The sequence below is a fragment of the Mustela nivalis genome, assembly GCF_964662115.1.
Source record: "Mustela nivalis genome assembly, chromosome: 4".
NCBI classification, from domain to species: Eukaryota; Metazoa; Chordata; class Mammalia; order Carnivora; family Mustelidae; genus Mustela; species Mustela nivalis.
The window spans coordinates 11,799,085-11,823,985 of NC_139023.1; the positions used below are offsets into that span (position 1 = coordinate 11,799,085).

At 35.1% G+C, this 24,901-nt stretch overlaps 1 protein-coding gene across 1 annotated transcript in view; it reads left to right on the plus strand.

Moving 5' to 3' along the window:
- The window catches only part of LOC309863283 (uncharacterized protein), an 83,611-nt gene extending 68,449 nt beyond the window's left edge, over positions 1-15,162 (plus strand). Inside the window, exons 14-18 of the mRNA XM_082727857.1 lie at positions 3,195-3,292; positions 5,396-5,522; positions 6,342-6,436; positions 10,186-10,366; positions 14,930-15,162. Coding sequence (XP_082583983.1) covers positions 3,195-3,292; positions 5,396-5,522; positions 6,342-6,436; positions 10,186-10,366; positions 14,930-15,042 — 614 coding nt within the window. The 3' untranslated portion in view covers positions 15,043-15,162. The remainder of the gene's footprint in view (positions 1-3,194; positions 3,293-5,395; positions 5,523-6,341; positions 6,437-10,185; positions 10,367-14,929) is intronic.
- Positions 15,163-24,901: the final 9,739 nt, after the last annotated feature.

The following is a 24,901-nucleotide window of genomic DNA, read 5'->3' on the forward strand; positions in this document are numbered from 1 at the left end:
GAATTGAGATGTAGATTCATGCACATAGTTGGAGAAAACATATTTCATGAAGGTGAGCATAAGGTATATAGGCCTAGAAGCAGAAAAGACCTTGGTGTAGTCTGGAACCAAACAACAACGAAAGGGGAAAAGTGAGATTTAAAAACAAACAAAAAAACAAAAAACAACAGCAACAACAAATACCAAACAAACTGGAGACTAGACAGGGACAGATCATGTAGGGCTTATAGTTTTTAAGAACTACTCAGTGATCTAAGAGAAAATTAAGTGTATGGTGTCCTTCTCAATCTGGAGAAGAATTCAAGAAGTGAGTCCTGGCCTTCAAATCCTGCTGGAAACGTGGGTAGGGAGATGGAAGTATGGTGATGAATGTTTTTATCAGTTTAAGGAGCAGAATCCAAATTCCCTACCCTACGAGAGCTCATTACTTCCATAGGCAGAGAAGAACCAACTGAGAGGGTGTCATTCCTTCTATGTAGTTGCCTGAAGTCAGTGAAAATGATGAATCTTGGAGCTAAAATAATTATTCTGGGACAAGCAAACAAAGTGAGTGCAAGAATAGGACTCTAGAGTCATAAAAAAGTAAGGAAATGAAAATTTGATAGAATCAAAGTAGCATCACCAGAGAGTAAGTGAGTTTCAACAGGTAAAAGAGGGTAAATTCACTCAGATTCACTCTGGAAATTAAATATGAATGTGTATAATATCATTTCATATCCCTAACATCCATATTTGTGCAGTAAAGTGTTCATTAAAGACCTTACATGGCAAAACAATTACAACCTAGAGTCTGAGGAAGCTTTCAATGAAGTTGAGGGAGTGAAGGGGAACAAAAGATAAGGGGAAAATTCATTTAAAAAAATGTAAAAGTTCATGTCCTGGGCATTGAGGAATTGTGGGTTGTGGAAGATGATGATTGCTCATTTCTATATGCTAGATGAAGTGGCTCTAGTTGCCAGATTAGTAGCTGCATAATAAAATATTTGGTGGAATTTTATAGGTATGTAATTAATGTTTCCAGATAGAACCCAAGATACTCAATTAAATTTGAATTTCAGATAAATAACTATTTTATTTAACCCAAGTACATCCCAAATATTGCATGGAAGATATTCACACTAAAAGGTATCTGTTACCCGAAATTCAAATTTAACTAGCATCCTTGACCTTTATTTCCTAAATTAGTCAACTCTATCCACATTAAAATTAAGAGATTCTTTTTAATATAACTGCATACTAATACAACTATGTGCTATGCATTGTTCTCTACAGAACATCCAAAATGAGCTACATCCTGGCTCTTGTGGAATCTCCATTCTAAGTGTGTATGTTTGGGGCTGGCGGTGGGGTGGGGAAGAAGCATTGGAACTGACAACAAATAAATAAGTAAATAGACTGTAACAAAAGTAAAGATTATATAGAACATTTTATTTTATTTATTTATTTTAAAAATATTTATTTTAAAAAGATTTTATTTATTTAAAGAGAAACACAACGAGAGGGAACACATCAGGGGTAGTGGGAGAGAGAGAAGCAGGCCTCCCACTGAGCAGGGAGCTCGAAGCGGGGCTCTATCCCAGGACACTAAGATCATGACCTGAGCTGAAGGCAGACTCAACAACTGAGCCACCTAGAGGCCCCTAGAACATTTTGAAAGGGTATTTTAATAGAGATTGAGTGGCTTTTTAGCATATGTAATAACTTTCTGTAAACAAATGGAGCATAAGATTATTTCAAATGAGTGAGTCAGATGCAATTTTGAGCAGGTGTGCCTTTGTATGCAAAAGGTGGGAAGATATGTAAGGTTAACAGGTAATCTAGAGCTGAGACTGGATATAAGTCATATTGAGGAGATAATGCATAGGATTCTAAGATTTATTGGATACGAAATCTGAAAGAGATATTAAGTGTTGATGTATGTCAACACTTAATGTGTTGTGATGTATGATGTCATATAGAATATAACATCATTAAAAGATATATCTGGGATGTGATAAAGGCCACTGAGTACCTTAAAAGAATAGTTAAATTAAAAGGGTTTGCTCCATTTACAACAATGTGGTTGGAACTAGAGGGTATTATGCTGAGCAAAATAAGTCAATCAGACAAAGACAATTATCATATGATCTCTCTGGTATGAGGAAGTTGAGAAGGAGAGTGGAGGGATTGGGGGTAAGGAAGGAAAAAATGAAACAGATGGGATCTGGAGGAAGACTCTTAATCTTACAAAACAAACTGAATGTTGCTGGGGGAAGGGAGAGTATGGAGAGGGTGGTTGGGTTATGACAGTTGGGGATGGTACATGATATGGTGAGTGCTGTGGAGTGTGTAAGTCTGATGATTTGCAGACCTATACCCTTGAGGCAAATAATACACTATATGTTAATAAAAATAATTAAAAAAAAATAAAGGTTGGCTCCACTATTCCTAGTCTATGTCAGGAATTCTGAATGCACCTCCATCCTGAAAGTGCCTCCAGACTGACCAAGTTACTTATTTCTGAGATCCAGGCTCCTGGGAACATCCTGCGTCTGACTAGACAAAATAAGTGGATATTTTCCGTCTCAGGGAAGTTGGCATACCCCTTATCCAATCACTTGATTTGAAATCAAATTCTGCCACATATTAGTTGTTTGCCTTTGGTGAGTTCAGCTAACACCTAAATGATACAGAATATTTTCATTTTGCATGTATGTACATATGACTCATAGAGGAAATAATGAAAAAAGGCAGGTGTAACAGCAATGCTCTACAGACATGACACCGTCTCTACCGTAAGAGCAAGTGCAAAACAACAGCTGATATGAGAATTGGTAGCTATCCATATCTCTTTGAGAAACAGAAACTATTTTCATAATTATTTATAATAATGCAAGCAATGATAAAACTCCAAATTGCTAACACTGATATTATTACTTCTCATTTTGGAGATGGAAAAAGTGAAACACAGAGACTAGCATACTTTCCAATGTCACAATGAGTAAGCAACAGACAGGATTTGAACCCAAGGAGGCTAACCTCACCACTATACTCTTAACCATTATGCAATTTTGCCTGATAATACCTGTGATTGATTTAAAATTTAGCAGCATTGTATACTTCTCAAAAATATTTTAAAATGTCAGAGAAAAGCAGGAAATGCTGGCTCCTTGAAGACTCTAATGTATCTATATATTAAACTAAAATTTTCCCAGGAGTAGAACAATTAGGAAAGACTCCATCACCGCGGCTTGTGAAGACGCATCTACCAATTGATCTCCTTCCTAAGTCTTTCTGGGAGAACAACTGCAAGGTACATTCCACACTGCAAGTCATTTCTTTAATGTGACCCTATCCCTTTAGTCATGCACATAATAAGCAATTGCTCAAATATTTTGTTTGAATTACATGAGAAAGTATTTCCATTAAAAATTGATGTATTTCAGTCTAAATCTTCATAATCAAGTTTGTCAAAGGTATGTGGCAACAGGATCCCCATCTCAGCACAGCATTGCTGCTATCATTCCCCAGCTTTCCCAGATACGCCGGCCGCCTCTGAAAACTCAACCTAAGAATGTCAGTTCATGTCCCGTTATTTGACAAAACTCTTCAGTGAAACCTTTGTGTCTGGATATTTGCTTCTAGGAACTTTTGAATTTGAAATTCAAGTTCTTCAGTATTTGTGGGGCTAGTCTAATTTTCTATTTCAACTTAACTGAATTTTGCTAGTTTGTGATGGGTGAGGAATTCTAAGTTGTGGAATTTTGCAATGAAAAGTGTTTCATAATTCTCTTCCTTTTTAAAAAGATTTTATTTATTTATTTAAGTGAGAGGCACCAAAGTGGGAGGAAGAAGCAAAATCCCTGCTGAACAGGGGATCTGATACAGGGCTCTATCCCAGGACCCTGGGATCATGACCTGAGATGAAGGCAGATGCTGAACTGACTGAGCCTTCCAGGCACCCCCATAATTCTCTTCTTATTCTTTCTTTGAACAAACTGTATTTTTTATAGCAATTTTATTTTTAGAGCAATTTTAGGTTCACAGCAAAATTGAGTGGAAGACAAAGAGATTTTCCAAATGTCCCCTGCCCCTACACATGCATACCTATTATCACTATCCCCCACCAGAGTGGTACATTGTTACAACCGATCAACCCGCATTGACACATCATAATCACCTAAACTTTATAGCTTACATTAGGGTTCCCTCTTGGTGTTGTACATTCAATGGATTTGGACAAATGTATAATGACATATATATATCATTACAGTATCCTACAGCATACTTTTGCTGCCCTAAAAATCTTCTGTTCTCCACCTATTCAATCTCTTCTCCTCCCAGCTTGGCAACCGCTGATCTCTTTTATTGACTCCATAGTTTTCATGGAGGCAATGAAAATACATACACCTTCTTATGAATAGAAATCTAACTGTATGACCTTTTCCAAAAGGCAGAAGGCATAATCATATGGTATGTAAGTTTTTCAAATTGCATTCTTTCACATAGTAGTATGCATTTGAGGTTCTTCTATGTCTTTTCATGGCTTGATAGCTCATTTCATTTTATATTCCATTGTCTGGATGTATCCCAGTTCATTCATTCACCTACTGAAGCACATCTTGTTTCCTTCCACACTTTGGAAATTATGAATAAAGCTGCTCTATATATCTACTAGCAGTTTTTTGTGTGGACCTTATTTTTTAACTTTGGATAAACACCAAGCAGTGTGATTGCTGGATTGTAGGTAAAACGATCTATAGTGGTGTAAGAATTGCCAAAGAGTCTTCCAAAATAACAGTACCATTTTTGCAATCCCATCAGCACTGAATGAGAGCTCCTGCTGCTCAACACCTCACCAGGATTTGGCATCAGTTTTCTGGATATTGGTCATTCTGATAAGTACAGAGTGGTGTCTCATTGTTGCTTTAATTTTCACTTCCCTGATGACATGTGATATCGAGCATCTTTTCATACTCATTATAATTTTTTTGAAGATTTTATTTATTTATTTGATAGACAGAGATCACAAGTAGGCAGAGAGGCAGGCGGAGAGAGAGGAGGAAGCAGGCTCCCTGCTGAGCAGAGAGCCCTATGTGGAGCTCAATCTCAGGACCCTGGGATCATGACCTAAGGCGAAGGTAGAGGCTTTAATCCACTGAGCCACCCAGGTGCCCCCATACTCATAATTTTAACGGCTATAAGATTTGTTGTGAAACCTCCTGTTTTTTGTTTGTTTGTTTGTTTTTATATTGGTTAGGTGTCTTCTTTTTTTTTAGTTTTTCTAGATGTTTATGGAGTATGTTCATTTTTTAAAAAAGAAACAGCTTGTTGTTTTGTTATTTTTCCCTGATTTTTCCTGTTTTTAAGTTCATGGATTTCAAATCCATGTGATTTTCTTCTTTTTTCCCTGCAGATGATTTATCTGGCTCGAAATGCCAAGGATGTTGCAGTCTCATATTACCATTTCGACTTAATGAATAATTTGGAACCTGTCCCTGGTCCCTGGGAAGAGTATCTAGAGAGATTCATGACTGGAAATGGTGGGTAGGCCTGGGCTTGAAATTAATAAGCACTTTTCCTTTTTAATACCACTAATAACTATTTCTGGTATGACTTTTCTTATCAAAACATTTGCTCTTCGAGGCCAGTAAAAAGTACATTTAAATAGCATTAAAAAGTTAGATCAACTGTATCTAATATTTTAATATGACATCAACATATAAATTCAGTATTTAACATTGGATTGATGAAGATATTCTTTTTTTTTTAAGATTTTATTTATTTATTTGGCAGAGATAAATCACAAGTAGATGGAGAGGCAGGCAGAGAGAGAGAGAGGGAAGCAGGCTCCCTGCTGAGCAGAGAGCCCGATGCGGGACTCGATCCAAAGACCCTGGGATCATGACCTGAAGGCAGCGGCTTAACCCACTGAGCCACCCAGGCGCCCCTGATGAAAATATTCTTAAATGTTTTTTCAGTTGCTAGAAATCCATTCTCAATTCCAGTTACAATGGAAATTCTTTAATTTACCCAAATCTTTAGTTAGATCTTTTATACACCTGTTTATAGTATTTAGATAGTTAATATGAGTATTTAGTAGAATGGTTTCCTACTATGGAGGCTAAGTAAAACCCATATGGAGGCCAATGTATTTTCATTTCAAATGCTTCCTTTTTACTTTATGTTTTTTAATCTGACTGTATATCCATAAATGACTAATTATATATTTTTATTTGGCCTTATATATTCTGTTCCCTTGATTACAATTCCACAAAATGTTTGTATAATTGACTTATTGTTTAGAAACAAACCTTCAATTTGATGAATGCTTAACAGTAATAGACTTTCTCTGGTTTTAGTGGCTTATGGTTCCTGGTTTAATCATGTTAAGAGCTGGTGGAAGAAAAAGGAAGAACACCCAATACTTTTCTTGTACTATGAAGATATGAAAGAGGTAAAATGGTAGAAATTCATTCTGTATAATTTCCCCCATTACATCTAGGTTAAAGCATTAATATATATTTTCAGCTTAATCTATGGAATAAAGAAAAAAAAATGATGTGATTATTGTCCTCTTCTCCATGCCTGCTTACCCAAATCTTGCTAATATTATGAGTTACTTCTTTTTTTTTAATCTTTATTTTATTTTTTTATTTTTTATAAACATATAGTGTATTTTTATCCTCAGGAGTACAGGTCTGTGAATCGCCAGGTTTACACACTTCACAGCACTCACCAAAGCACACACCCTCCCCAATGTCCATAACCCCAGCCCCCTCTCCCAATCCCCCTCCCCCCAGCAACTCTCAGTTTGTTTTGTGAGATTAAGAGTCACTTATGGTTTGTCTCCCTCCCAATCCCATCTTGTTTCATTTATTCTTCTCCTACCCACTTAAGCCCCCATGTTGCATCTCCACTTCCTCATATCAGGGAGATCATATTGACTTATTTCACTAAGCATGATACCCTCTAGTTCCATCCACATCATCGCAAATGGCAAGATTTCATTTCTTTTGATGGCTGCATAGTATTCCATTGTGTGTGTGTGTGTGTGTGTGTGTGTGTGTGTGTATTTACCACATCTTCTTTATCCATTCATCTTTTGATAGACATCTAGGTTCTTTCAATAGTTTGGCTATTGTGGACATTGCTGCTATAAACATTCGGGTGCACGTGCCCCTCCGGATCACTACGTTTGTATCTTTAGGGTAAATACCCAGTAGTGTAATTACTGGGTCATAGAGTAGTTCTATTTTCCTCTTTTTGAGGAACCTCCATGCTGTTTTCCAGAGTGGTTAGTGACTTCTAATGGTAAAATCCATGACATTTTTACCTTCTTATACTTTTTAACCATTGTGTTTATTGTGAGCACCTTCCCTTGCTGAAACTCTTTCCTACATTTATTTGGTAGGTTATCACATTCTTCTAGCTTTCCTGTAGATCTCCATCTGTCACTTAGTCAGCTTTCTTTGTAAGCTGTTTGCTATATTTTGGTGATAGTAGCCATGCCTACTATTGCCAAAACTCTACATGTGCTAATGACTCCCCTAAACTCCATTTTAACTTCTACCCTAATTCAGACCCATGCTTTTATTAAAATGACTCTTCAATTGAACACATTTAAAACTAAACTCATCATGTCTCTCTCTTTCCAACATTTAATCCTTTTCTTTTTTTATTCTCTCTTTGGTTAATGATGTCATTTGCCTATTAATTTTCTTTTTTTTCTGTAAATTTTTATTTAAATTCCAGTTAGTTGGCATGCAGTGTTATACTGGTTTCAGGTGTAGAATTTAGTGACTCATCACTTACAAACATGTCCATTAATTTTCAAAGTTTGAAAATACATTGTTCTCATTGACTTCCATATACTGTATATGGTTTCACCATATTGTGTACATCCCATTGTTTCACATGCCCGACCTATTATAACTCAAATCCCTCTCCTTTACCCTTTACTATCTCCCTTATAGTCTGGGAACTCGTAAGCATTCGTTTAGTCTACTGTGTGAGCTAGAATCAGTTCAAATACTGCTGCAAGGCTCCAGGCCTAGTCTGAGGCAATTTTACCCAAATTAGGCAACACACACACACACACACACACACACACACACACACATTTTATGTGGAAACCAAGTTCCTCTATTTTAAAAAGCTTGGAGTTACAAATGAGGATACATTTTAAACTCTTAGATTCATGATGAAAGGTACAATATGTATCATTCTTGTAACTACATTCACAGCACAGAATTAACACCTTACACACACATAGGGGCTCTTAGAATCACTTGTATGAATAACTGATTGCTTCAATAAATAGATAAATGAATAAACAATAATAACATCTTAGAGACATCAGCCTTCCTTCGCATATCAAAAACCACACCCCATGTAAAATTTCCTTTGATCCAAGTATCTCTAAGAAAACCCCAGGGTATTCTCACATCTTAACAAAAAGAGTCCTCTGAATTTTTCTGCTCTGCCTAGGCTCCCACCTTCCATCACACTTGTTTGCAACCCATAAAGAATCCATCCTCAAAACTTTACTATTGCCCATTTATACTGGGCTCGAGGCAGTTAATTTCCAATTTTCAGGCAATATGCAGCTGTGAAACTGAGGTGGTTTTATGAAAAACACCTAAAAAGTGGGAATATCCCTTGAGTATTTACCACAGTATTGCCAGAATTTCCCTTGTAAGGAACTCCCTGCCAAAACATACACATGTGTATACGTGAGCACACATCTGCAAGTTAGTGACATATCACTAAATGTTGTGGCTTCCTTGTATAAGATATAAAGTCCAAGTCCTTAAGTGGGACATATAAGGATTTTCTCATTTTTACCTCAATTTATCTTTCCAACTTTATAGTCTCTCTTATTCCTATGAATAACTCAAACCTAACTTCAACCACTTTGCTTTTTATTCCCTCCCTTCAAAATACTATGAGACCTATACTGCCAAGTATTTTGACTATTTTTCCTACTGGAAATTCACTCTCCAATATCTCAGCAGACTACACATCATGGTAAATACTGACTCATGTTTTTCAACTTAGTGTAGATTTCACCTTCTCAAAATATTTCTATATTTTCCATATAAAATTTAGTTTAGCTTCCTAAAAGTTGCAAATATTAAGTTTATATCATTAGAATCTGGAAAATGATTGATTCTTGGAATTTGCTCTTTCTTTTTTTTTTTTAAAGATTTTATTTATTTGTCAGAGAGAGCGAGCGAGAGCGAGCACAGGCAGACAGAGTGGAAGGCAGAGTCAGACGGAGAAGCAGGCTCCCTGTGGAGCAAGGAGCCCGATATGGGACTCGATCCCAGGACGCTGGGATCATGACCTGAGCCGAAGGCAGCTGCTTAACCAAACTGAGCCACCCAGGCGTCCCAAATTTGCTCTTTCTATCCCCAATAATTAATGAATAACTTAATGTATCTTCATTGGAGTTTTGTTTTGTTTTAAGATCTTATTTATTTATTTATTTATTTATTTGGGAGAGAGAGAGAATGAGTATGGTCAGGGGACAGGGAGAGAGAGAGGAAGAGAGCCGGAAGCAGACTCCTCACTGAGTGTGGAGCCTGACTTGGAGCTCAATCTCACGATCCTGAGGTCATGACTGAGTTGAAACCAAGAGTTGGATGTTCAAGTGACTGCACAGCCCAGGTGCTCCTGGAGCTTATTTTTAATAATTTATGTTCTGGCAAGGTCTAAGATAAGTAATCTATGGCAAACATACTTGAAGTTGTTCAGAAATTTATTATTTTTGTTTTGAAATGTTATTAAAAACAAGAAAAGAATTTTGATTAGAAAAAATTAATAAAGACAGGATGAATAAAGACATACTTGGTCCCTAAATATTTACTATTCAAATCTGATTACAACCTGAGCTTAAAATAGGTGTTATTTTTTCCTCCAAATATTAATATTTAGTCCAAGCTTTATTTGTATTGTACTTTTAATATAAGTTAAAAATATGAAATTTAGGAGAAATAAAATATTTCATCTCTTTTTGCCAAAGATAAATTATTGATTTTTTCATTTTTATGATTAATTAAAAAAAATAATCCAACAAAATACAGATTGACTATTCAGTACCAACATTTAAGAAAACAGATTATAAATATTATAGTTTTCACATTATGTTAATGATGTTTTTGCTTGCCATTTTCTTGGGTATGTCTCTTTAACCACTAATAGAATCCGAAGCGGGAAGTTAAGAAGATTGCTAGATTTCTGGAGAAGAATTTGAATGATGAGATCTTAGATAAGATCGTCCATCATACCTCATTTGAAATGATGAAGGATAACCCGCTGGTGAATTATACACATCTACCAAGTACAGTGATGGATCATAGCAAGTCCTCTTTTATGCGTAAAGGTAAATATTTTGCTGAGTTTAATTACCCTTTTCACTTTCTTGTGAATTACTCTGAAAGGAGGTGTAATGATCTCGAACAAGTTACTTAGCCAGTTTTGTCACCAATTTCTTCATCTGTAATGTAAGGACACTAAGAGACCTACCATAAATGTTACTGAACTAGATTAGAAATTACTAAAGGAAATAATAAACTCTAAACCCATGTTTATACCACTATAAACCTGGTATCTATAAATACCAGAATACCTTGGGTATTTGATGTATATTTCTTCTTCTATTTACTGTGCTACTAAATGGGAGTAGTTTTGTCAATTCTGATGAGTCATTCCAAAATTGTTATTTCTGTATCTTAAATCTTTGCCTAAATAGGCATAGGCCTCCCTCTTCTTAGTAATAAATTAATGTCACTTAATACAGGTCCATCTACTTTAAAGTCTCCATATCACTTAGAAAACGTGGTTATGGGCACCTGGGTGGCTCAGTGGGTTAAGCCTCTGTCTTCAGCTCAGGTCATGATCTCAGGGTCCTGGGATCGAAGCCCAAATCAGGCTCTCTGCTCAGCGGGGAGCCTGCTTCCCGTCTCTGTCTCTGCCTGCCTCTCTGACTACTTGTGGCCTCTCTTTCTGTCAAATAAATAAATAAAATCTTAAAAAAAAAAAAAAGAAAAAGAAAAGAAAACAGTGGATACTTTGTTAAGGATTCACAAGGAGAAAGGACTTTTCTTTACCCTCTCGGAAGATTTTGCTCCCTAAAATTACTGTCTGAATTATAAGAAACATGGAATCCAAATTAAACATAAAAAGACTACAGTAGAGGAATATGGCATTTGCTGTTGATTCCACTGAAGCAAATCCTGGGTATTATGGCTAATTGTATATTATTTGTGTCAAAAATATTTTATTAATGATAGAAATAATACATTTAACAAATTACTAACTTAAATTTGAGATGCTATCCACCTAATAATGTCATCTTCTGTTGTCAAAATTCTTTACTGAAGTAGAAATGAAGGGGTAGAATTTCAACTGGCATGCTAGGAAATAAACATAACTCTAGAAATGTACTGTACATATGAATATGTGGCTGAAAACCCTTGATTTTCAAAGAGTTATATGGTTAAATTTTTTCTAAAACATTTTTTTGAATTACTTATCAAAATAGCAAATAGTCCTGGTGTTTTCAAATTTTTTTTTTCAAAAACATTACATTTAACTTTTCAAAACTAACCTCTGGTATAAGAAGGCAAAGTAAATTTTTCATTGTAAATGGTGTCTAAACCAAGTCTGATGCTCACATAAACACACTTTGTTGATGGAGAAAAATCAGGGAAAAAACCCAAACCTCGTAACTATACAAGGCAAATTTCTCACTTTGTCAGATTATCTGAACGTAACTTCCAGGAGGGTTTTATTTCCAGTCACATAAAAACTGATACCACCCCATGATACCTTATTAGGGTTAAAGGTAGATTAAGTAAGTTTAGTATCTCAATTCTGTAGTTTCTCTAACTTCAAGTAGAAAAGACTGCATGCTAGTCTCATAATAGAGATGGTCTTTACATCCCCTCTGGAAGTGATTAAAAAAAAAAAAAAAGACAAAAAAACCCCTTTGTGGTCAGATTGATCTGGGGTTTAAGTAGGCTTTGCCATTCCCTGAATCTATGACTTTGAATACATTAAATCAATCTGCCAAAGGTCTAGTTACATTATGGAAAATATGGAGAAAGTAATAAGATCTGTGACATAGGTTTTAGGGGAGGATTATGATAAATGATGTATAAGCATTCGAAATATATATATTTTTCTGACTTAAATTACACATTAAAAAGTACCACATCTGGGGTGCCTGGGTGGCTCAGTGGGGTAAAGCCTCTGCCTTCAGCTCAGGTCAAGATCCCAGGGTCCTGGGATTGAGCCCCATGTCAGGCCCTCTGCTCAGCAGGGAGCCTGTTTCCTTTCTTCTCTCTCTGCCTGCCTCTCTGCCTACTTGTGATCTGTCTGCCAAATAAATAAATAAATAATCTAAAGAAAAGAAAAAAAAAGTAAAAAAAAGTACCACATCTTTTTAGTCTAAATAGTTCAAGATATGTTTACTCATTTATTCATTCATGCCCTCAACAAACATTTAAAAAATACCCATTTATTCATTCATTCATGTATAGGAAACACTCTTCATGAACACCTGTATGTAGCACATATTCTCTAGAACATGCAAAGATGAATGACACATGCATTTGCTTTAAGAAGTTCATAATGTAATGCAAGAGGCATGCATGTAAATGGATTCTAAACAGGGTCCAGGGTGACTATGAACAAAGTGCTGGGTATACTCAGTCTTGGGGGATGCCATGTTGGTTAAATCAATGTCACATTTTAATCACACAATAGTAAAAGTAGGGAGAGATCAGATGATGTCCAGTGGTTACACTTATGTCCCAAATTGCAACAAACATAAAAATCTTGACTTTTGCCAGCATTTACTTCATCAAAATTTTTTATACTTCCCTCTTAGTGAAGCAAATGTGTTTGTGTGTATTACATAATTAATACTCAAAATAGAAAATAATCAGAATACTTGATATATGACTCCTTATTTTTTATTTTTGGCTTTTTGTTTTGTTTTTTGTTTTGTTTTGTTTTGTTTTGTTTTTAAAGATTATATTTATTTATTTGATAGACAGAGATCACAAGTAGGCAGAGAGGCAGGCAGAGAGAGAGGAGGAAGCAGGCTCCCTGCTGAGCAGAGAGCCCGATGTGGGACTCGATCCCAGGACCCTGAGATCATGACCTGAGCCGAAGGCAGCGGCTTAACCCACTGAGCCACCCAGGCGCCCTGGCTTTTTGTTTTTAATGACATTTTTACAGATGGGCTATTCCAAATATACACTACTTTCACATTTCATAGAGCTCTTACCATCCAGTGAACAGAGAACAAAGTATAGTAACCATAACAAACATTGTTTATAGGAATGTTTTTCATTGAAAGGATTTGAAATCTTCACCCAGCCGCCATGGGTTAATGTAGCTTTAATTTAACAGGATATATTTAATATTTCATAAAATAACAAAGCCAATGTTTATCTCCAAGCACATTTATGGTATAAGAATTTATTTTTCAGATAAATATTTGTAACCATCCAAGGATAAGAAACGAAATGCAAATTTGTTCCCAAAACTTTTGCTGTTGTAAAGATGGCTCAGAAAGGTCAAACGTTTAACTTTAAATGCTATTCTTCTTATCCAAAATGCTGATACAGTATAAGACTAGTGAACTCAGGGAAAATGGTATCCTTTAAGTGTCATACCATCTTTGTTAATAAATTCATAGGAAATGGTACTTATCAACTTTCTAGTTCATGGATTGTTTGTGTTGATGACCAGTTCTTTGTATAGTTTCCCAAACTAATTCATGAAATGAAATCTGCCCTGACCTTTGACTGAATGTTCAGTAGTAACCCTATGACCCATGACAAGCAGAAACACTAAAACAACCTCTTTCAGGAAACTATTGTATGGTCCATAAATTTAGACAGGAAAATTAACCCTTTTCAGAATGTATCTTTAAGTCGGTCAAAATCATAATGATACATAATGAGACATTTCACAGCTGTCAGAATGGCTAGTATCAAAAGGATAAAAAATAACAAATGTTGGCAAGGATGCGGAGAAAAGGAAACAGTTGTGTGCTGCTGGTGCGGTGTAAATTGGTACAGTCACTGTGGAAAACATGGACGTTCCCCCCAAATTAAAAATGAAGTAGTGTATAATCCAGCAATCCCCTACTAGGTAACGAAGTGAAAACACTAATTCAAAAAGATACATGCCCCGCTGTGTTCACTGTAACATTATTTACAATGGGCACAATACGGAAGCAACCCAAGTGACCATCAATAGATGAATGTGGTATATTCATACAAGGGCATACTACTTGCCATAAAAAATATATAAGTAAAACAAAATCTTGCCATTTGCAGCAATATGGTTGGACTTGGAGGTTATTATGCTAAGTGAAAGAAGTCAGACAGAGAAAGACAAATATACATTTCGCTTATATGTGGAATCTAAAAAAAATAAAACGAAACAGAAACAGACTCTTAAATACAAAGAACAAACTGATGATTGCCAGAGGGGAGAGGGATGGAGGAATAGGTGAAATAAGTGAAGGGGATTAAGAGGAACAAACTCCTAGTTATAAAATAGATAAGTCACGAGGGTATAGAGCACAACATAAGGAATATAGTCAATAATATTATAATAACAGATGACATCTCCACTTATGGTGATCATTTCTTAATGGATATAAGTGTCAAACTACTATGCTGTATCATAAAAGCAAATATAATACTGTATGTCAATTACATTTCTAAAAAAGTCAGATTCTATTTAGCTCTAAATCACGTTTCTAGATGGCAGGAACAACCGGTGAAGGAGAAATGGCATTTTAAATTATTCAAATACAAGGAGTCTTTCTTTAACTCTTTGTACCCTTTCTTTTGGTATGCATGCTGTTTCCTTCATAATGGAAATACATTATTCCTTCACATGTTTTCTTATTTATTTTTAGGGACTACAGGTGACTGGAAGAATTACTTCACAGTGGCCCAAAATGAGAAATTTGATGTCATTTACAAGAAGGAAATGTCTGGAACTGAGCTTCAGTTCCGCACAGAGATTTAAAGAGCCTACGTGACCAATCTGGATAAGAATGGAGCTGTAATTTGTTTAAAGGGGGCAGTTATGACTTGACTTGGGCAATCGAATCAATTTATAAAGGAGAAAATGTGCTTTTAAAACGGATTTGTGTATGTGTGTGTCATCAATCAGGGCTCAGTTTTGCTCCTGACGCTGAGTTTCCAAAGTCCCGAAATTTAGGGCCAGTTATGTTTTTGTAGGATATTCCTGCCTTTTCCTAGACTAGCATGGACAACAGTGAGGGTACTTATCCTACTCAGCCTTTGTGAGTTATGGCTTAGAATGAAGTTTCCCTCCCTATTAACATGGTCCAAGGAATGTTATTTGCACACTGACACTACATTGTCTAGCTCTGCCCCAATTCCCTTTGGTGAAAACTTGACCCAGGACTCTCTGTTCCACTGTTGTCTTCTGGGTCTCAAGTTGTTCCCTGAGTCATCACTTGTCTTATCACAGTGGCACTATTTGGATAACACAGCTCGTGTCCTTGATACTGGGGTTTAGGTTTTGGAAATGTTGTTCCTATACCTATTTTCTTAGCATCCAAAATTTCAATTGCTGAGCATCTAACTTCTGGGTCTCCACAGATGAAAGGTCTATCTACATTGGTCTCCCTAAGTTTCTCCCATGGGAGCTGCCGCTCTGCTCTGAGAGCCTGGACTGAGGCTGCAACTTGCTTCCTTTGAAGTATCCTCCCTAATCTCAACAGCCTTTTCCAAAATGCTGAGAATTGACTATTGCCCTGGGATTGTCCCCATCTGGGAACTTCAGTTACCTCATTTTGTGAATTTTTTTTGGTGGAGTTTCCCAAACTGGTATCTCAGGGGGAGTGTCTGGGCTGAATCCCCACTTTGCCCTTTAGACCCTATATCCCTTCTGTGTACCATCTCACACATATGGCTATCAACTCAAGCTCTTTGATAAATTTTTCCAGGGAACATTTGTTTCCCAGCTCCAGCTCTGCTTTAGATGTAGTTGTCGATACCTCCATGTGCAGCAAGGTCTTTTGCCTGCAGGTACTATCAACATGTGCCAACTTGTATGCCACGCCCAAGCTCCCAGATTCAAGCTTGGTTTGAGCTCCCTGGGCCTAACTTGTTCTGGAGAAGAGTTCTGACACATGATAGACTGCCTGAGCCATTACCGAGAGAGGTAGGATGAAATCAGGTGACAGTATTTTGCCTTCACAGGTGAATTTGCAGATGGAATAGTGCCTCAAGCATGTACCTTCTCTCTTCCCTAACTCCAGCCGGAGATTCATCTAATGCCAACTGCAAACCTCTGGGAGTGAGATACAGAAATATACATAAAAAAATGTATATATATATGATTTTGGAGAGAGTTTTTTGATAGGTTTATTATAATATGTATTATAAATTATTTCAGAGTATGAAATTTATTTTTAAGTTCCTTAGAAATATGTTTAGTGATAGTTAATCTTGAATACCTAAGAGTATTGTGAACTAGTTTCAGTTTTCTAGAATACTCTTGACAACAAGGAAGTAAAGCCAATCATGGATATATTTGCCTTATTTATTTTGATTATTAAGTTAATGTGACACAAACTTCTGATTATATGGTTTACTTTTGAAAAATAAAAAAGTGTCTGTCTGAACTACTCTTTAATCTGGGTGATAGATTGGCCGCACTAACTGCCTTCCCTAGTATGATAGGATAATTCTTATTTTTCCTAATTTTCCATTGTGGAAACAGTTTCTGTAACTGGACTTTATTCAAAAAAATTGAGTAAGTTTTAACTATGCCCCAGGTATTTTTCTAGGCATTGTACAAAGAGTAGAGAAACAAGTAGAATTTAGATTTTCCTTTACGTTTGTTATAGGCTGTTGCATCTGATCCAAATGCCAACGTACTGTTTGCTCTCATCAACTCATGTTTCAGACCACATAGTAGCACTCCTACTAGAATTCCAGTTTTAAAAGTACGTGATATCCTTTAAAATCATTTTTTAAAACTGCCATCAAGTTAATTTTCTTAAAATAATGTTTTTATCATTATTTTTCCTATTCAACAATCATCTATATAATTTTCAAACAAACAAATTACAATAATCTCATTCTATTTTTCTCTTGCCAAAGCAATACTGTAAAGATAGTAATAGCAAAGATCTATGATGAAATTACTCCCATATCCATGGCACCTCCCTAATTCAAAAACTATTTTCCAAGAAATCAAAATGTGTCTTTAAAAATTGTTTCACATCAGGGCATTCGAAGCAAGTACTAGCACTTGTTCAGAGTAGGTGCCATTATTGATAAAAGGAAAAGAGCCACAAAACTCCCAAGGGAAAGGCATTTTAAACGTGGATTTTCCTTTCGTGAAATGCTTAAACTTTGTAAAACCAAGCAAATCAGATTCTAGTTTCTCATCTGTAAAACAATGTAATTGGTTCATGTTTCCTCCATATTCTAAAACTCTATGGCTATACTTGCCTCCTGCTTCCATAACCAAACTGTTTTAATCAGCACCTGAATGCTCTTTGTGTTTCCTGTACCAGCGCTTCTGTTCACATCAGGACTTTTTCCTTCCAACTCATTCCCACAAACACCCAGAATTCCTTATTTCCACTACTTTAGAGTAAAAGCCCAAATCTGATTTCACTTCAGCCAAGAGTTCTCTTACCACCTTTCACAAAGAAACTTCTTCCATCGCAATCTTTGGTATTTGTCCCCTGGATAGTTTATCCTAAAGTTACTAACTAAAGTGGTATTATCCTAAAGCACCATTATTTCTTTGGAGCGACCTACCTATCAACAAATTTAGCTTTGTTCATTGAAGAAAAGGACAGGCTTTTACCTATGGTGCTTCCACAATGCTTGAATCCATGTTCTGAATGATGACATTTAGAGTCATTTGAATTCATCTAATAAAGTTCATTTGTAAACCTCTTTTTTGCAAATTCATAAGCTATTTCAATACACATCAAATGACGTGAATTAAATAAACATAGCATATACATATTGCCTTAAAGATCAAGGTACTTTTCCATGCTAGATTAAATTATAGCCTCAGACTCCTTCTTAACACAACACTATATTGATATATTAATTCACTGAGGTTGGTATATGTGATCATCAGTTTTATATGTCAAGTTGTCTAGGCTATGCTACCAGCTATTTCACTAAACTTGGGTATAGGTGTTGTACAGCCATTTTGTAGACATGGTTAATATCTATGATTAGTTGACTTTATATAGGAACTTATCATTGATAATCAGTGTGGGCTTGATCCAATCAGTAGGAACTGAGATATCCTGAGGAAGAAGAAATTCAGAAATTCCATTTAAGGAATACAGTATCAGCTCCTGTCTTAAGGTCTGAAAGTCTGCCTTACAGATTGAAGACTTGCTTAACTAGGTCCTACAATCATACAAACCAACTCTTTGCAATAAATCTCTTAATATATACATATATGTGTATGTGCATGTATGTATATACACACACATGTGTATAACACACATATGTAATGTATGTATGTTCTCTCTGTGTGTGTATATATATCCCAATTGGTCTGATTTATGTGAAAAAATGAAACATCAAAAATCATTAAAAGAATCAAAAATGTTAACTATTATATGGCAACTCTTTAGATCTTCCTTCCTTGTTATTTGTTCCAAGCAAAGGACTGAAGTCCATCTGATGTTGAAAGAATTTTCTTCCAAAGAACTACAATACTTTGTCTTAATTTCTAAGAAGTATGAAAGATCTCTATGCTGAAAACCATAATATGCTGATAAAAAAAAAAAAACAAAGAGAACACAAATAAATGAAAAGCATCCCATGTTCCTAGATTTTAAGAATTAATATTGTTAAAATGTAAATACTACCAAAAGTCATCTATAGATTCAATGCAATCTCTATCTCTGTCATGATTCCAATGGTATTTTTTACAGAAGTAGAAAAAAAATGCTCAAAGATTTACATGGAATGACAAAAAATCCCAAACAGCCAAAGCAACCCTGAGAAAGAAGAACAAAGCAGGGGATATCACTCTTTTAAATTTCAGGCTATACTATAAAGCTATAGTCATCAAAACAGTATGATACTGGCATAGAAACAGACAAATAGACCAAAGGAACAAAATTGCAAGCCCAGAAATAAACCCAAGAATATATAGTCAACTAATACTTGACAAAGGAGCCAAGTACGTTTACTGGAGAAAAGATGTCTTTTCAACAAGTGGTGCTGGGATAGATATTCATATGTAAAAGAATGAAACCAGACCTATATTTTACAACACTCATGAAATTAACTTGAAGGGAATTAAATCTTAAATGTAAGACCTGAGATCATGAAACTCTTAGAAGAGAACATAGAAACAATTCTCCTTGCCATGGGTTTTGGTAATGAATTTTTGGAGATGACACCCAAGGCACAAGCAATAAAATAAAAATAAATAAGTGGGAATACATAAAACCAAAAAGCTTCTGCACAACAAAAGAAACCATCAATAAAGTGAACAGACAACCTACAGAATAAGAAAAAATATTTGTTAACCATATGTCTGGTAAAGGATTAATATCCAAAATACATAAAAAAACTCATACAACTCAACAGCAGAATAAAAACAACAACAACAAAGAAACGAAAAAATAATCCAAATAACAGATGGGCAAAGCACATGAATAGACATTTCTCCAAAGAAGATATACAAAAGGCCAAGCAAATTTACTCAACATCATTAGTCCTTAAAGAAATGGAACTTAATTTAATGAAAATTAATATAAGAATGAGATATCACTTCATGTCTGTTAGCATAGCCATCATCAAAAAGATAAGAGATAACAAATGCTGTTGTAGATGTGGAGAAAAGAGAAACTCTGTGCACTCTTCATGCGACTGTAAATTGGTACAGCCACTATGGAAAACAGTAAAGGAAATCCTCAAAAAATTAAAAATAGAAGTATTATATATGATCCAACAATTCCACTTCTGGTAATATATCCAAAGGTAACAAAAACACTTACTTGATAAGATACCTGTACCCCACATTCTAAGCAACATTATTTACAATACCCCAAATATGGGGACAACCTAAGGGTCCATTGCTTATGTATATAAAGTAAACTTTTTTTTACAATATTTATAATAGGCAAGATATGGAAAAACCTAGGTGTCCATCAACAGATGACTGAATAACGAAAATGTGATTATTATATATATATACACACACGCACACACACACTGTATAGCCATAAAATATAAGGAAATTTTACCTTTTGCAAAAACATGGATAGAATTTGAAGGCATTATGCTCAGTGAAATAAGTCAGACAGAGGAAGGCAAATACTCTATGATCTCACTTATATGAGGAATCCAAGGGAAACAAACAAACAAACTCATAGCAAAAGAAATGAAATTCGAGGTTACCTTAGGCAGAGAATGGTGGGAGAGGGAATTATAGGAAGGTGCTTATAGGTACAAACTTATAGTTATAAGATGACTAAGTACTAGAGATGTAATGTGCACCATGATAACTACAGCGAACACTGCTTATTATAAACAGGAAAATTGTTAGGAAAGTATATCCTAAGAATTTTCATCCGAGGAGAATTTTTTTCCCTTTCTTCTTTTTATTTTCCTTTCTTCTTTTCTTTCTAATGTGTATATATATATATATATATATATATATATATATATATGAGAATATGGATCTTAGCTGGACCCACTGGACTTATTTACATGATATGTAAATCAAACTAGCATGCTGTATGCCTTAAACTTATGCAGGGATATATATCAATTATTGCTTAATAAAACTGGAAGAAGATAAAGTGAGAAAACTGAAACTTAAATTTAGGATTCAATCTAAGTCTGTTTTACTCCAAAATGTCATCTTTAGAAATTCTGAAAATACATAGCATTATATATAAATAAGCTCTTTTGGACATTAGATATAGATTGACTCTCAAAATACTATCATAAACATATTCATGTAAAGATGCCCAAGCTGACAATGTAAGCATTCCAAGCTCTATCCCCTTTCAGAGACCTACTATTGCAGAGACACTGCCTGCAAACCTGTGAAAGATTAGATTTGTAAGAATGTCTTCCCCTTATAAGCTATGGTATAATTGGTATTTGTTTATCATTTTTAAAAAGATGGCACAGTTCAAGCTCATCTAAATTAATGTATGTTTTGAGTGTTGATGTAAAAACTGACTAATTAGAAAGGAATGTTTCTGGTACAATGCATAGTGTCCAAATACATGACTAAGAACATAGTTTTTGTAATGCAGCCTATTCACAAGATGAGGACTGACTGTACTCTGTCCTGTTCTCTCCTATTCAGGGAGGAAGAGAACATGCTGTCATAAATCTTGTTGAGAAACTTGTAATGCAAATTTGAATAGGGGAGGAAAAGGACAAAATATTTCCTTGTAACTGGTATCCCTTATATCTCCTCTCTTTCTCTAGTCCTATGAACAGGAGTATCAAAGTTCTTGAGTATATTGAAAACATTTATAAAGAAAGTAAAAATTCTTGTGGTTCTCCTTAGAGGTTCTTAGATAACCTAGACAGTGAGCTCAGACTATGCATTTTATTTAAATACCGAAGGTAATTCAGTGGCTATATTACCTATTGCATTTTCCAAGTGATGAAGACAAGCTATTGTTTTCCAAGTAACTACCAGATGGATAGATGATAGATAAGCAGACAGGAAGATAAATGATAGATAGATAAACAGATAATAGATGATACAGATAGATAGTAGATTAGGTGATAGAGGGATAGATAGACAATAGATGGGTCATACATACAGAGAGAGGGTAGAGATCGATAATGATCGACGGATGATACATAGAAATACATCGATATAGATAGATGACAGATGATAGAAAGAAGATAGATAGAGAGATGGATGTAACAGCTATCAAGACACTCTGGTACTGACTGGATTTATATTTGGAAATGTAAAAAAATTAAGTAAATAAAACTTGTAAAAAAATTAAGTAAATAAAACTTAAAACTGGTGATTTAATATAATTTGAAAGGAACAAGTTTAGTGAATTTTTTTTGAAGTTTAGTGAATTATAACAGCTCTAACACAGGCCTTTAGCCAAATACATACTAATTTTAAAATAAAAGAAATTAGTAATTTTTCCAGCACAGTTTGCTCAATGTGTGACCTATACACTAGTTTAAAAAACTGGTGCAAATTCCATTTCATTAACATTTTTGTTTATTTCCTGTGTATTATTCCTTCCATTGGATAAAAGCTAAATTTCTAAATAGATCGGTATATGTGCTTGAAGCACACTGGGTTTCTACAACAAAACCAAAACACAAGGAAAGTAAACCAGTAAAAGGCAGGAATGCATAACAAAGTCAATAAAGTAAAATGCAACCTACTGGTGAAGGCATAATGTTCAGTGCTACAGATATTCTATGGCAATATGGGAATTTTTTATTGTCAACACAGTATTACATTTTGTGAAGCATAATATACACTCAGAAGAGTGTGAAAAACTCAAGTATTCCAAGAAATATGACCAAATAAACACATCTGGGTAACCAGATCCATATCTCAAGAAACAGAACAGTATCAGCACACCAGAGCCTTCCCCTCCATTGTGCCTCTTTGTGGTCAATATTCCCCACAATGAAAACCACAACCTTGACTTCCAATACCATAGGTTAGGTTTGCTTTTTTTGAAATTTATGTTATTAGAATTATACAGATGAATTTTTTGTTTTCTAACTTTTCCCCTCAACACTTAAAATTGTGTGATTTATCGATGTTGCTTATACTATTAGTTTTGTTATGTTTTCATTACTATACATAATTTTTGGTGGGAATATACAAATATTTATTTGCTCTTGAAGAGCATTGAAAGAATTTCCAGTTTGTTCTTTATGCATGCTACTGCTATGAACGTTCTTGTATACATATTTTTGGTGCATTTTCCTTGAGCTCAACCTAAGGTTTCAGTTACTAGATATTATATGTATAGCTTTAAGACATACTACAAAAAGAGTTCTAAGTATACCTACCAATTCCTGGGCTTATCTATTTTGTTATTTATAAAAATAATTTTATTCAGACAGAATGTAAGCCAACCATGGCTAAAAATTAAGGTCTATAGAAGTTCAGATACATAAATTTTCAGCTCTGAAATACTATGTAAGAAAATAACTAAAATATGTAAACACTGATTCACATGATCATGCACATGACAATTTATGAATATGTTTTCATCTGCCAAAGATATGTGGAAATAATTATTTCCTTAGCTGATCTAACAGAGAATATATTGAGAGCATCTGAGGTCTGAATTATTTTCTTAATTAAAAGAAAACTTGGAGAATGCATACAGAAGAGGAAACAACTTATGTACTGAACAAACCTCTATCTACCTCACCTACAATAAATTAATGATTCTCTTTTCTTACTTACTATTTCTTTCTTTTATAATAATACTTCATAATTAGTCTCAGGGCTCAGAATTAGAGGAAAGTCTGAAGATGTAGAAATATAATTTTTAAAGTAAATAATTCTTCAAAGAAATCTAAAAAAAGATTTTTAAAATTTTATACCTTGTCATCTGTCTCCAATAACTGGCCACAGACGGTGTTCAACATTCTCTCACTTTATTATTTTTGTTACTATTACTTTCAGTCTCTCAAATCTTAGACTCATTTTGTCTATGCGCCTTTTAATTGATAATTAATCTAATGGACTCACAAGAATAACAACAAAAAAACAATTTGAGGAATGTCATATAGTACTTACACTTTATGTCTCAGGTCTATGGGAACTTTTTTGCTAGATGGTCTCTAAAGACCTATTTGACCCTTTATTTTATTTCAATAGAGTGCATTAACCGTAGCCTTTTCTTTAGATACTTTTCTCTAACTATGTAGTTAGAATTAGATTTTAGGTTCAAAAATTATCCTTCCAAGAATTTAACAGTACTAGGAACCAAGAAATAGTTGAACTGCCAAACTCCTCCCAACTGTGTGATTCCCAGGACAATAGTGCTTCTCATGGTTTCCAGCTAAGCACCAGGGAACACCATCTCAGTCTGGGCTATGCCATCCTTAGGGATGGCCAAAATCTCAAAATGATAAAAAATTAGTTGCTGGGGCAGGTGAGTGAACAGATGAGCATTGCCCAGCGATAGTGAGGACACTTCTGAGATTTCCTCAAAGTGAAGGGAGCTTGATTGTTTTAATTTTGAGTTGCTATTTTCTCCTTTATTCACTCTGTTCCTGGAGAGGTGAAATATCTTATCTAACTGGGAGGTTTGAGAGAATGACTGGCATGTTTTCTCATTGCTACTCTCTTCTCCTGGGAGTGAGCCTGTACTCTTTCTTAAGAGATAAATTCTATCTAACTCTGTGGTTTAGTAATTCTCTTTGACTAAGACCTAACATCATATTTTCCAGCTTGGCCTCTGTCAATAATAATGACAATAATTTAGCTTTGTCTTTAATCATTTGTTTTATTTCTTAATATTGTACAGAAGCTGGGCCAAGAAGAGTAGTCCTAGCTGGTCTGTAAAGAACCCACTTGAGTTTGGACTGAGAACATTGAGAAATGAGATAAAAAAATTTTAGATAAAGCATACACGAGGAGAGGCTTTTGGAATGAAAAGGACATTTGCTTCTTCTCCTTAATCTCTGATATAAAGGGAGAGATTTGTGACTTGGTGCTTTAGTAAGGGTTGTATTGGGCCAGTTTTGACCCCTGCATCTTTGGTTAGAAGCTTTTTATCAATCAGTACAAATGGCCTTAAAGATCTGTGCAGTGGCCTTAGAGATAATTTCAGCTTACATATGGTTTAACCTTAAGTGAGTGGTTCTTTTTAAACAGGTCTTGGGCA